This window comes from Muntiacus reevesi, chromosome 1, assembly GCF_963930625.1.
Source record: "Muntiacus reevesi chromosome 1, mMunRee1.1, whole genome shotgun sequence".
NCBI lineage: Eukaryota > Metazoa > Chordata > Mammalia > Artiodactyla > Cervidae > Muntiacus > Muntiacus reevesi.
In genome coordinates this window covers 237,474,015-237,488,053 of record NC_089249.1, presented here as the reverse complement: position 1 = coordinate 237,488,053, position 14,039 = coordinate 237,474,015, and the positions used below count along the sequence as shown (strand labels likewise).

General features: G+C 39.6%; 1 protein-coding gene across 5 annotated transcripts in view; it reads right to left on the bottom strand.

The window, feature by feature from the left end:
• The window catches only part of FBXO38 (F-box protein 38), a 63,068-nt gene that overhangs the window by 9,201 nt on the left and 39,828 nt on the right, over nucleotides 1–14,039 (bottom strand). Inside the window, exons 13-15 of one of the 5 annotated variants that reach the window (XM_065918859.1) lie at nucleotides 6,947–7,066; nucleotides 5,163–5,342; nucleotides 2,904–3,632 (exon numbers count right to left, since the gene is read on the bottom strand). In XM_065918859.1, the coding sequence (XP_065774931.1) occupies nucleotides 2,904–3,632; nucleotides 5,163–5,342; nucleotides 6,947–7,066 (1,029 nt within the window). The remainder of the gene's footprint in view (nucleotides 1–2,903; nucleotides 3,633–5,162; nucleotides 5,343–6,946; nucleotides 7,067–14,039) is intronic. The other 4 variants (XM_065918861.1, XM_065918860.1, XM_065918863.1 and 1 more) reach the window with 4 other exon arrangements.

Below are 14,039 nucleotides of genomic sequence, written 5' to 3'. Positions count from 1 at the left end.
ATTGTGTTTTTTTTTATGCCTCCTTCTTTGTTTAGGGACAATCTTTAGTGATTTTATACATCCACCAGCATCAACATACCTCATATGATGGCTCCTACCACTTATTAAGTTCACAGTTATTCACTCAAGACCCATACCATGTAAGACATTGTGCTAGAAGCTGGGACTATTATGGTGAGCAAGCAGACACTGTCCCTGCCCTCATGGAGCTCATAGTCTATTGGAAAAATAGACAGTAAAACATGGAATTACAATACACAGTGTAGTTGACATTAGTGAAGATGCTACAGAAACACAGAAAAGCAGACCAATGAAGTCATGGGTGTTAAGGAAAGAGGTTAGTATTCATGAGAACCGTATCATATTCATCTTAAATGCTATTTTTTGACAATCCAATTAGTTATTTTTGTGATATTTATTTTATAAAGCATTATACAATGAGGAGAAAAAGAACAACTTACAGGCATTTATTCCCAATATAGGAAATCACAAGACAAATAACTACTTCTAACACGGTTTTAACACTACATAAGGCCATAAATAAAAAAACAAATTAAAAACTCAAATATTTTCTTTGAAGAGATTTTAAAAATATCTGTAACACTCAGTCAAGTTTGTTCCTTTATTAGTTTGGACTTTTCTCCTTAAAATTTTTAAAGCAGAATGGCCAACAGATATAAAAAAAAAAATGCTAGATTAAAAATAGCAAACTGAAAGTCACCCATATAAAACTTGTTCTTCCCAAGAGATATGGATAATTTAAAAATCAGCAGTTTGAAATTTCCCCAGAAAAGCTGTTATTGAAAGTAAATGGACATTTGTATTGTGTTTAAAAATATTAGCAAATAATTTACCTACCATAGACACTATACACATTAACTATAGACATTATAAGTCTTCTCAAATTGGAATAAAAAAAAAAAAATCAATAAGACAACAGATATAATCTACCTAAAAAAGTAAAAAGCACTACATAAATTTAATTCTAGTAAATTATTTAACCTAAGAAAAAGTTCTAGTCACGAAACAAGTCAGAAGAAAAGTGGCAAAGGGAATAACAGAACATGAGGCAAAGTCAAACCCCCTCCCCTAAGATGGTTAATGTGAAGGACCCATATTAAAAATATAAGCAAAACACGCCCCCCCCGCCCCCCAAAACAGTAACAACTCTTAAAACTTTACCAAAGCATAGGAGACAAAAATAGGCCCTAAATAGGCAGACTCAAAAACTGATCGTTATCTTTTCAGTCAATCAATGTAACGGGATTACAAACAAAACATAGGAATGTTTGTTTCTGCAACTTGACAAATTATAAAAGTATAAAAATAAGTGATAAATGCATGACTAACCAAAGAAATTTTACAAAGAGTAATGAAAGAGGACAGAACACTGGAATAGGACAGCATGCCAAGAGATAAACTGCAACAGAGGCAAAGTACATGATAAAAGAGTATTTCAGAATAATGATGAGGATGGATGTCAATAAGTAGTATTGAGACAATTAGGTGACAATTTGTAATTAAAAAACAGTTCCCAAAGATCATAATAAAGATTTAAACTAAAATAAAGAAATACATGAATAAAGAATGAGAAGATGTGAACAATTATCTGAGCCAGGTGTATAGAAGGCTTTCCACAGCATAAAAATAAAGATATCACAAAACTAAACATGTAGATCTGACTTTACAAATATGAAAAACCATATCACAAAGGGTGTCCTAATGGGGTGTTTCTATTTAATGGGCACACACTTTCAGTGTGGGAAGATGAAAAAGTTGAGCTGGATGGTGGTGATGGATGCGTAACAATGTGAATATACCTAATGCTAATAAGCTATATACTACAAAATGATTAAAATGGTAAATCCATGTTATGTATTAAAAAAGATAAAAAGCATTTAAAATTCAAGCTGGGAAAAGTATTTTCATCATGGCAGATCTAATGTTTGCAAAGCATAATAAAATCTTCAAATAAAACTCATATACTTGAGTTTATGACCGATAACAGTACATAAGTAAGGTCTCATATTTAGCTTATGAAAGCTTGCTTTTGTTAGTTTAATTCCACATTATTTAATCAACTCTATTTAGTATATAAAAAGGTACTCTATGTGCTGGGTGTTGATACAAAGATTTTAAAATTGAGTGAGACAGAGAAAATAAAATGTATTATTATTCACTGACAGCTATATACAACTTAATAAAGGCAGCAAAGAGTATTTAAAAATAAGATCAGAAATATAAACAGAATTATAATTAAGAAATGTGTTTTACCCCTACCAAATCCAATGCCTTGGCATACAGATATTAATGAAATTGTATACATATGTATATCTTGAATATATCTTCATCAAAATAATTCTCAGCTAAACCACTTACTTACCTGCTTATCTCCTGGCAAACCTGACTGGAAACAAAACTAGACTTTGGAAAAAATTACTAAATCCTGCAGAAGCAGATACAGGGGTACACCCATATGCTGTGCTCCCCCAGTCCCAAAAGCTTCCAGTCCTTACCTTTTGGCTAAGGTTTTAAAACTTAACTAGTTAAGTCTTAAAAGTTAAGACTGAATGTGGAATGGGAGCAGAGTTTATATATTGGGAATAAGACATCAGAATCAGTACAGTATTTAAGGTCAATACATATACACAATTATACTTTTCTTAGAAGCATAACTATCTAAGCTTTTCTTGATTGGATATCTTACAAGCTGTTTTACATGCCACCCCCACTCCCCACTCCCATCCCACTGCTGAAAATTAGCTCAAGATCTATATGATCACAGAACCCAAACATAGAAATCAATTTGCCAAACTGGCTTTATGTAAGAAAACTTACAGAACGAGCAAATGCTCTTCTCTGGTCCTAACCTGCAGTAGCTAATCCTGGCAGCATTGTCATACCTGACTCAGATACCAGCGGTACATGGGACAGTCTGCTCCTGGCCCGTGTTAGGGGCCTCCGAGGGTAGTCTTCATTAGACTGCACGTCACAGCGCTCAGGCTGGGAGCTCCCCCTCCTGTCCTCACCTGTAGCCCCAGAGCCACTCCCATTAGTCCTCTCATCATGTGCTGGGCCTGAAGACCCCCCTTGTGGCAGAGTCCTAAAGGAAAAGGCGGATCTCGTACCATCCGGGCCATTCACAACACAGGCTCGGCTGGTTGAAGGACGTTCCTCATCAGAACACCTGCTAGTTCTCCTTTGGGATTCCTGGGGCCTGTGACAGCAGCATCTGGGGCAGACAGAACTCTCTGCATCTCCCTCCTCCATGGCCTCAGAGTCCTCTGACCCACCGGGGGAGCAGACACACTGCCTGGACACATCCACTTCTGTAGGGCTAGGCTCGGAAGAGCCGCCGCTGTTCACCGTCCTTACAAAGTCGGGGCTTTGAGAAGCAGTGCTGGAGTTTCCCACTGTGCTGGCGGTGGTGCTGCTGCAGCTGGGATAAACATCCTTGTTTTTTTTCTTTTCAGGAATATCCCTAGCTGCTTTCATATCGGCTTTGATCTGCTCACTGGTGACCTGACAGCCTTTCTCACAGCTGCTTTCCTCGAGAGGAAACTGCTTCGACTGGCCCATCTGATGGGAGTTGTACCTCTTTCGAAGTGGAGTCTTGCCTTTTCCACTTACTGCTTATAGAAAAAGAAGAACGGCCCGAGGAAAAGAAAAGATTTCAGTACAAATTCTGGACAAAAGGTAAGAGTAAATCTGGAACAGGAAACAATGTACACTAATTTTCCTAAGGCATAATGGTGACCACATCACTCAGCTGCTTTCTTTATTTCTCTCTAGTGCCTACCTGATTAACACTCTTGAGATCAGCTGTCAAGGCTTGTCATGAACTAATTACAAACTAACCTTCCACTCTTGTCCCCTCTATAAACATTCTACACCCCCACCCAAACTTTTCTTTGAATATACCCCTACCTTATTACCTAGGAGCCTTGATTCTCACCAGTTTTTTTTGGCTTTGGACATCTGTTCAATCTCTTCTGCACTCCCACCCCAGAGCCACCGTAGTATATGCCCTAAAATATATCTGTGTTTCTGACCTGACTCTTCAAGCAGACTAGAGGTTCCCGACAGAGGGAGGCAAAGAGAGAGAGGTCAAGACTTATTCATCTCACCCCTCACAGCACCTAACACAGTACCTGTGGGCACAGTAAGGCTGAATGAATATACCTAGAAGCATACTTAAATTAGGTTTTGTCTGGCTGACACAAAATCTGGTTTCTAAATTCAGAAACTAAACTTTCTAGGAAACATTAGGTTAGTCAGCCGGTCACATGACTTTTCCTAAATGTCAGTGTCCATAAAAGCTCCTTTAAACAAGCGTAAAGATAAATCTGAATTTCTTACAAGGGATAAAGTAAGAAGTGAGTAATCAGTTAGTGGTTAGTAAGTTATTCCAAGTGTAAAGAGCTGAGCTTACCATACACAGTAATGTGTGTACATTTCAGGTTTGGTGTTAAATGTATACAAATATATACTAAACATTCAGATACATTAAGGAATAGGGTCTTCAAGGAAAAATGAGTGGACAATTTAAAAAGACCTCATCCTTTGCAGAAAATGGTAAGCATATGGTTCTGAGAAATAGAAGGGAAGACAAGGAAAGAAGTATAAACCTAAAAGTTAACAGAATTAAAGTTTCTTGGTGAGGCAAATGGCAGAAGGTTGTGGACTGGATTTAAAGGGAGACAAGGGATTATAAGAACATATTTCAGGAGTTCCTCAAGCACCAAACTAACCACCACCATTTGCTAAATAAGCACAAGTGGACAGATGACCACCTGGGGAATGGTTGTTCTTCACTGCCCTAGATGACTCAGTTGTTGTCTTTTCTGTGAGGCACAGGCCCCTCACTCATCCCTGATACTCTGATGCCACAACTTCCTAAAGCCTCCACTATGGGACCGACAATCCTCACATCTCTTCCCCAAGCCCCAGCTCCACAATATTCTTGTGCTGCACTCGTCCTTGACAGCGCCACCCAGATTTTCCTCTTGCTTGCTCTGCTGCCTTTCTTGCCCCCCGTCACATTTCATAAGGATATGTTAACTGTACCACAAGCTGTGGTCGGGACACAGTATATAAAGACCAATGTGTCCATTCTCATGGTGACTCTCACTAACAGGTCAGAGTAAGACACAGCCTCTCACCTGCTAATTCCCTGGACTGCACAGACTCTCCGGTTTTTTCTTCACGTTCAGAGAAACGCCGGGCACCATTCTTAGGAATCCAAACTTCTTGGAGTTCTAGACTGTCTTCTTCATCATCACTCTCTGAGTCATGAACAGTAATTGGGGTTGGTTTTACTACACGCTGAAGACCACTGGGTCCTACAACAAAGAGCAAAGGCATAACAATCAATTTTTGCCCAAGAAAGGCTTTCACTCAAAATACTGTTTCCAGTATTTTGGGATCAGAGATGCTTTGGCTCTATGAAACCTCCCTGATCACTCATTTTCATGAGCATATACTTGGATGAGACACTGTGAAAACACATTAATTCTAAAGCATTATGTAAACATTAAGTATGACTAATATACCACCCAACATTATAAAGGAAAATTAAAGTAGAAGAGCATATGCCATCTCCCTTCAAGATCTTCATTGTTGGAAGGAGTCACATAATCATCCTAAAAATAATACTCATTATAATCATTTGAAAAATAGGCTAGATATTTTCCTAATTTTGCAAACGTCTGAATGAAAGCAAGCCTCTGACAACTGTAGACTGGTGAGAATTATGTATTCTTTAACTCTGACACCTGTAGACTGGTGAGAATTATGTATTCTTTAACTAAGTACAGGTCTAATGCACTGGATGTCACAGATATGTTCTTGAAAGGCTGGATGCATGTTACAAATTGGTTCTTTGATTATTTATGTAAAAAATGTTTTGGGCTTCCCTGGTGGCTCAGTGGTAAAGAATTTGTCTGCCAATGCAGGAGACGCGGATTCAATCCCTGGATTGGGAAGATCCCCTGGAGTAAGAAATGGCACTCAACGCAGTATTCTTTCCCGAGAAATCCCAGGGACAGTGGAGCTTGGCAGGTTGTAGCCCATGAGGTCACAAAGAGTCAGACACAACTTGGTTACTAAACAACAACAAAAAATCTTCTGTCTGCTTGGCATTACACATTGTAAACCTTCAGCTCTCACAATCCACTTTTCTCTGACAAGTGAGGAAACTCTCCTGTCATGCTGTATAATGCCTGGCACAGGGTAAGCACTCAAGTATTTGTTGAGTGAGCAACTGCATCTGTAAGACACTTAAAACAAGGGTAGTTAAAGATGTTTTCAATTCAAAGGCAAGGTAGCATTTGAACAGACCAGGAGTGAGAAAATTTCAGTTCTCATCTCAATTCTGTTCCTTGGTCAATGGCTGAGTGGTCTTGAGTAAACCATTCAAACTTTTGAAAGAATATTAGTTTCCCTATCTGTAGAGATGAAAGATTATATCAGGTAATCTTTATGGGTTATATGACTGCTATAAATGACCCAGTGGCAAACTGAGACTAGATCTTGTTCTGTTTATTATGCCAAATCAACCTCTCCACTGCTTCTTCTCCCCATTAAAATGAAGGAAGAGAATAAGCAGGACATTTAATCAGGTTATTTTCCTATTTATAACTTGAGTGTTTTTTTTTCTCCACACATACACACACACGTATGTGTGTATACCAAGAAAGAAAGAGGAGCTGCTACCACAGTTAACAAAAAATCAAAAACAAACTAATAAGATACACACACACACACACACACACACACACACACAGAGCAAGAACTAACACAAGCCTAGTCAAAAATAAACAGCGTGTAACACATCATTAGCTGTCATGTCAAAAAAACAAAAAACATCATTCTCAGTGTTTTCCTTTCTTCATTAAAGTCAGGCTCTAGTTTTTAGAACCATGAATGTGGGAAGTCACATGATTACCTGCTTGTTCCTCGTCAACATCCACAGGAATAACTGCCTGACTGCGAGCTGGAGTCTCATGTCCACTCTCGGCCATCACCTCTCCATCTTCTTGCACCATGTCTTCCATCTCATTCAGTGCTTAAACCAAAATAATCACAGTCAAAGTAACATCAGGAGATGTCTAAGAAAACCACAATGGCAGGCAAAATTGTGGCACCATTAAGAAACAAACAGCCTCATGATCATTAGGCCCATTCTAAAAGAATATAATGTAAATGTGCTTCATTATATCAACATCAACAAGAAGTGTCTGGTTCTATAGGAGGGGAGACCACAGAAGGAAAAAGGATTACTTGGTAGAGAAAGTCCATCATTTTAAGATGAAAGGATGGAGAAGGGTAGAGCTGAAAGAAGAAAGCACTTATTCATTCCTGAAGACGTTACCAGGGATTGCTATATGAGGCAACTGTTTGTCTCCCTCTAAGCTATTTGTTTGATGTCAGTGACAGCCAGCTACTGCAAGATCTCATGATCATCTTGTAAGCAGTTAGTCTTGTATTTGCCAGCTGAACCAGGATGCACTGAGCAGGCAAGCTCAAATTGTTTCTTTTCCTGCTCTCTAGAGAATATGGTCATATTTTCAGCTCCTGTGTAGCAAGGATTATTAAGCACAGGAAGTACATTTTTAACATTTTAGCATCACTCAAATGTTTAATCTGCATCTAAGTCTTCTAAGGCTATTAGTGACTATCAGTGAATGGGAATGTTTATATTTTTCCAGATGATAAGCACATTGAATAATTTCAGACTGACAAGCTCCAAGATTTTAAAAGATTAACTTCAAATCCCTCAAGTCCATATTCAAAGCACTCACCCCAGTACCCTCTTGCTCCCGACCCCTAAGCTAGAGTGCCTGCTCTCAGTCTGAATCAGGACAATACCAGTAGTGTCCTTTACGTTTATAGCATGGGCAGGACCCAGATGGCAGCAGGCTGTGTCTACCCTGTGCACCACTCAACACCTATGGGTGTACAACACTACTGCTATCAAATCAACCAACCATTTGAATGAAATGAAGAAACCAACACAGAAGAAAACAAGATACTGTTCCTGAAAGAACTAAAGAATCTATTTAAGGAGGTAAGAAAAATTCATATACTCAGCAAAGAAACAAGGTAAAATATGAGTATGCCAGAAACATACTATTCAGATAAATGCTACTGGAATATACAGCAGAGAAGTCTGAGATTTCAGAGGGACACTGAGCTTTGCTTTGGTTTTGAAAATACACAACAGCACATTCCCCCTCATGTTTAGCCTCCCATCCCAAACTCTACCAACTCTAGCCCTCAATATCTACATTTCATTTAGGGCCAAAAAAAAGGACTGACCTTGTCAAGAAATAATATATGATAAACATCAATCAATTTGCTTCTTTTATTCAATCGTAAAGAGTGATTATGAATAGCAGCTAGTAATTAATGTGTACATATACTATGTCTGGCTCTGTGTTAAATGCCCTCATATACGTTAGTTATTTCTTATAGCAATCTTATGAGGGTATTACTACTAGTCTCATTTTTGCATTTGAGGAAACTGAGGCTTAAGAGTTAGCAATTTAAGGGGATTTGAAATGAGGTCCATTTCCAAAGCCTGCAACAAGACACGGACGATGAATAGGTGGAAAATTTATAGTCCCTGCTCTCAGAGAACGCACACCTTCTAGCAGAAATGTCAAGACATGTAAAATAAGGTCAAGGCATGGCAACCTACTCCAGTATTCTTGCCTGGAGGATCCCATGGACTGAGGAGGCTGGTGGGTTGCAGTCCATGGAGCTGCAAAGAGTTGGACACAACAGAGAGACTAAGCACATAGTGCTAGAACAGTCCAAGTAAAGGGAACAGGGACAAGAAAGCAGTTGTTACGTCTCCTGTTGAACAGGGAAGGTTTCACTGAGATGGAGTGATATTTCATATATACCAGGAAGCACATAACATTTTCCAGAAGAGTAAGTAGGTCAGTGATAAAAAGAATAAGAGTTTGAGTTGCAGTAAGAACATGAAGGAGGAAAGGAGGTTAAAAAGGTAGCCTGGGTCCCAGACTGTGAAAAGCTTAAAACTGCCTCTTATAGGCAGAAGAAACCACTAGGACAGAACTACATTCTCATATCTATGTAGTAAGGTTTTCAAAGCTGTTCAGCAATTGCTTTTCAGGTTGCCACAATAACCTGTGGGAATACTATAAATACCCCAAAGTTATTTTAAAACTTCTTTAATTGCATTCATTCACTGAATATTTATTTAGAGCCTACTACAATGTGTTACTGTTCCTAGGTGCTAAGAAAGAGTGGTTATACTCAATATCTCTAATCTCATGGAGCTTAGTTGGGGAAGAAAAAAATTTTTAGTAAAATTATTTTTTAGTCAACAATAAAAACATCAGAAAATAATATCTATGTAATAAAATTAAGAGGTTGATATAAAAGAGAATAAATTAGTGGCACTTGAAGTGGTAAGGTGATCAGTAGGTTCAATAAGTCATGGAAATGTAACGCACAGCGTGCAGACTATATTTATTAATACTCTATTGCATATTTGAAAATTACTGACAGAAAATCTTAAAATTTCTCATCACAGTAAAAAACTGTAACTATGTATGGTGATCGATGTTTACTAAACTTATCTTGATCATTATGCAGTATGTACAAATAATGTCAATTATAACTCAATTGAAAAAAAGATGATTAAAGTGGTAAGGAAAGACAGCTCTGAGATTAATATTTAAGCTAAGACCTACATATCAAGAAGGCAGCCATGCAAAGGTGGGGGGGGGCATTCTATGAAGAGGCAGCAGTTAGTACAACAGTTGGTGCCAGTTTGGCACATTCAAGAGCGGTGTATGAGGTGGGAAGTAGTACAAGGTGAGAACAAGTCACATTACGTAGCACTTTATGGCCCAAATCAAGAAACTAGATTTATTCTAAGGCAGAGGGGAGCTGTCAGAAAGTTTTACGAAAGGGAGTAACATTGTCTGGTATTTGTTTTTGAAAAATTGCCCTGGCTACTCTAAGAATTAATTTTACTATAAAAGCTATTAAAACATTTAGGTAAAAAAAGTCTGGTACAATGAGGAAGAAGAATGTAGATAGACTAGGGAGATGTTTTAGAGACAGTCAACAGAACTTACTAAAGACTCCACATTGGAGACAGCAGGCAGGTGCTGGTATAAAGCAAAGCAAGGAAAATGTCTCAGGAAAGACAGGCAAGATGGCAGAGGAATAGGATGGGAAGACCACTTTCACCACAACAAAATCATCAAAAGATCATCTGAATGCTGAGCCACTTCCACAAAACAACTTCTGAATGCTGGTGGAGGACACCAGGCACCCAGAAAGGTAGCCCATTCTCTTCGAAAGGAGGTAGGACAAAATATAAAAGACAAAAAGAGAGTCAAGAGAGTTAGGGATGGAGACCTGTCCTGGGGAGGGGGGAGTCATGAAGGAGAAGAAGTTTCCAAACAGCAGGAAACCCTCTCACTGGAGGGTCTGTGGGAAGTTTTGGAATCTCAGAGGGCAACATAACCGGGAGGAAAAAAAAAAACCCACAGAATATGTGCCTAAACTGCAACTCCCAGTGGAGAAGTAGCCCAGACGCTCCTGTCTGCCACCAGCGAGCGGGGCCAATACAGGGAGGCTTGGAATGCATGCTTAGGGTAAGGACCGGGCCTGAATGCCCTGAGGACACTTTGAGGGAGCGAACGTGAGATAGCAACCCAAACTGTGGGACAGCCAGAGAGAGAGGAAAAAACAAAGAGAACTTTCCCACGAAAGTCTCTAACCTGGCCCTCTCACGGAAGAGAGGATTGGGTGAATACCAAAGGAGAGCTAGTTGGCTGCCTACAGGCTCCTCCCTGCCCCCGTCAGAGGCAGAGAGGCAGGTGTGCAACAGCCAGAGCCGGAAAGCAAGGGGCAATCTCTGCCCCAGAGACCAGCATCCTCCACCAAACTGTGAGGATCGCAGTTGCTAACCATGTCTTCCTAGGATTCTGAGGGCTGACATCTGCCAGGAGGGTCACAGCCTGAGATCAGTTCCCCAGAGACACACAGCACACCTGAGACAGTGTTCTCGAGGTGCACCCAGGAAACTGAGTGGTGGGGACCAGAGAGGTGATTAAGATGCACAGTCCACCTGAGACTGTGTGCTCACCAAGCACCTGGTTGCCTAAGCTGCTGGGACCTGGGAAGGGCACAAAACGCATGCCCAAGTGAGTCTGTGCCCTTGTGGCATATCCAAGAACCTGAACCTGAGCAGCTGAGACCTGGGAAGTGTATAAAACGCAGGGCCAGCTTTGGACAGTATTCCTGGACAGAGCAACCTGGAGCCTGAGCAGTGTAGACCCGGAAGCACAGGCCACAGTGAGCTGGGGCAAACCCAGTGTAGTCCATATACCGTCAACACTCCCCACACACGCCAGTGATACTTTTTTGCAGTGTTCCTTCCTCTCTACAACTGAACAAGTGAGCCTAAATAAGTGAACACCTTCACCCCATTGTGTCAGGGTGGAAATTAGACACTAAAGAGACTTACATACAGGAAGCCAAAACAAATAGAGAAGAGGGAACTGCTCTGGAAGTGACAGGTGCAACAGATTAAAACCCTGTAGTTAACACTGACAAAGCACTGGAAGGGGCCTATACAGACCTTGAGAAGAAGTACAAGGTGGAACAAGGAACTATCTGAAACTGAACTGACTCCACACTGCCCACAACAGCTCCAGAGAAATTCCTAGAAGTATTTTTATTACTATCATTTAAAAATTTTTTTATTTTTAAGTTCTTTATTATTCCTTTAATTTTCATTTTTATAACCTACTATTACTTTGCAACAAAGACCATATTTTTAAAGCAAATTTCATATATATATTTTTATAATTTTTTTGACTGATTTTCTCTTTTTTTAATATTGTATTTTTGAGAGTTTAATCTATACTCTAGATTCTTAATTTTTGCTTTTTGGTATTTGTTATCAATTTTGTACCTTTAAGAATCTAGTCTTCAGTATCCATTTCCACTTGGGGGTGCAATTACTGGTTTGATTGCTCTCTCCCCTTTTGACTCTCCCTTTTCTCCTCCAGGTCACCTCTATCTCCTCCCTCCCCCTTCTTTTCTCTACTTAACTCTGTGAATCTCTCTGGGTGTTCTGGGCCGTGGAGAACACTTAGGCAACTGATTACTGGCTAGACTGCTCTCTCCCCTTTTGACTCCGTCTTCTCCTCCTAGTCACATCTACCTCCCTCCTCCCTCTTCTCTTCTCCATGTAACTCTGTGAACCTCTCTGGGTGTCCCTCACTGTGGAGAATTATTTTACTATTAACCTAGATGTTTTATCATCTGTGCTGTATGGATGGAGAAGTCTTGAGGCTACTGTAAGAACAAGACTGAAACCCAGAGGCAGGAGGCTTAAATTGAAAACTTGAGAACACCAGAGAACTCCTGATTCCAGGGAACATTAATAGACAAGAGCTCATCCAAAAGCCTCCATACCTACACTAAAAACCAAGCTTCACCCAAGAGCCAACAAGTTCCAGAGCAAGGCATACCACACTAATTCTCTAGCAAAACAAGAACATACCCTGAGCATTAAAATACAGGCTGCCCAAAGCCTTGCCAAATCCATAGACACCTCAAAACTTACTACCGGACACTTCCCTGCACTCTAGAGAAAAGAGATCCAGCTCTACCCACCAGAACACAGACACAAGTTCCCCTAACCAGGAAAGCATGACAAGCCAATAGTCCAATCCCACCCACAGGGAGCAAGCTACACAAGCTACACAGAGAGCAAGCTACACAAAATTATGTATTATAAAAATACATAATAAACTTCCAGCCTACAGAAAGCCCACCCCAAACACAGCAATCTAAACAAAATGAAAAGGCAGAGAAATATTCAACAGGTAAAGGAACATGATAAATGCCCACCAAACCAAACAAAAGAGGAGGAAATAGGGAGTCTACCTGAAAAAGAATTCAGAATAATGATAGTATAAATGATCCAAGATCTTGAAAACAAAATGGAGTTACAGATAAATAGACTAGAGACAAGGATTGAGAAGATGGCAAGCAATGTTTAACAAAAACCTAGAAGAAATAAAAAAGAGTCAATCATTAATGAATAATGCAATAACTGAGATCAGAAGCACTCTGGAGGGAACCAACAGTAGAATAACTGAGGCAGAAGATAGGATAAGTGAGGTGGAAGAGAGAATGGTAGAAATAAATGAAGCAGAGATGAAAATAGAAAAAAGAATTAAAAGAAATGAGGACAACCTCAGAGACTTCTGGGACAATGTTAAATGCCCTAACATTCAAATCAGATGTCTGAGAAGAAGACAAAAGGAAAGGGCATGAGAAAATACTTAAGGAGATAATAGTTGAAAACTTCCCTAAAATGGGGAAGGAAATAGCCACCCAAGCCCAAGAAACTCAGAGTCCCAAACAGGATAAACTCAAGGTGAAACACCCCAAGACACATATTAAGCAAATTAACAAATATCAAACACAAAGAACAAATATTAAAAGCAGTAAAGGAAAAGCAACAAATAACACACAAGGGGATTCCCATAAGGATAACAGCTGATCTTTCAATAGAAACTCTTGAGGCCAGAAGGGAATGGCAGGACATACTAGTGATGAAAGAGAAAAATCTACAACTCAGATTACTATACCCAGCAAGTATCTCATTCAAATGTGGAGGAGAAATCAAAAGCTTTACAGACAAGCAAAAGCTGAGAGAATTCAGCACCACTAAACCAGCTCTTCAACAAATGCTAAAGGATCTTCTCTGGAGAGGAAACACAGAAAAGGTTTATTATAAACTCGAACCCAAAACAACAAAGCAAATGGCAATGGGATCATACTTATTAATAATTACTTTAAATGTAAATGGGCTGAATGCCCCAACCAAAAGACAAAGACTGGCTGAATGGATACAAAACCAAGACCCCTATATATGCAGTCTACAAGAGACCCACCTCAAAACAAGGGACACATACAGACTGAAAATGAAGGATTGGTAAAAGATATATCATGCAAATGGAGACCGAAAAAAA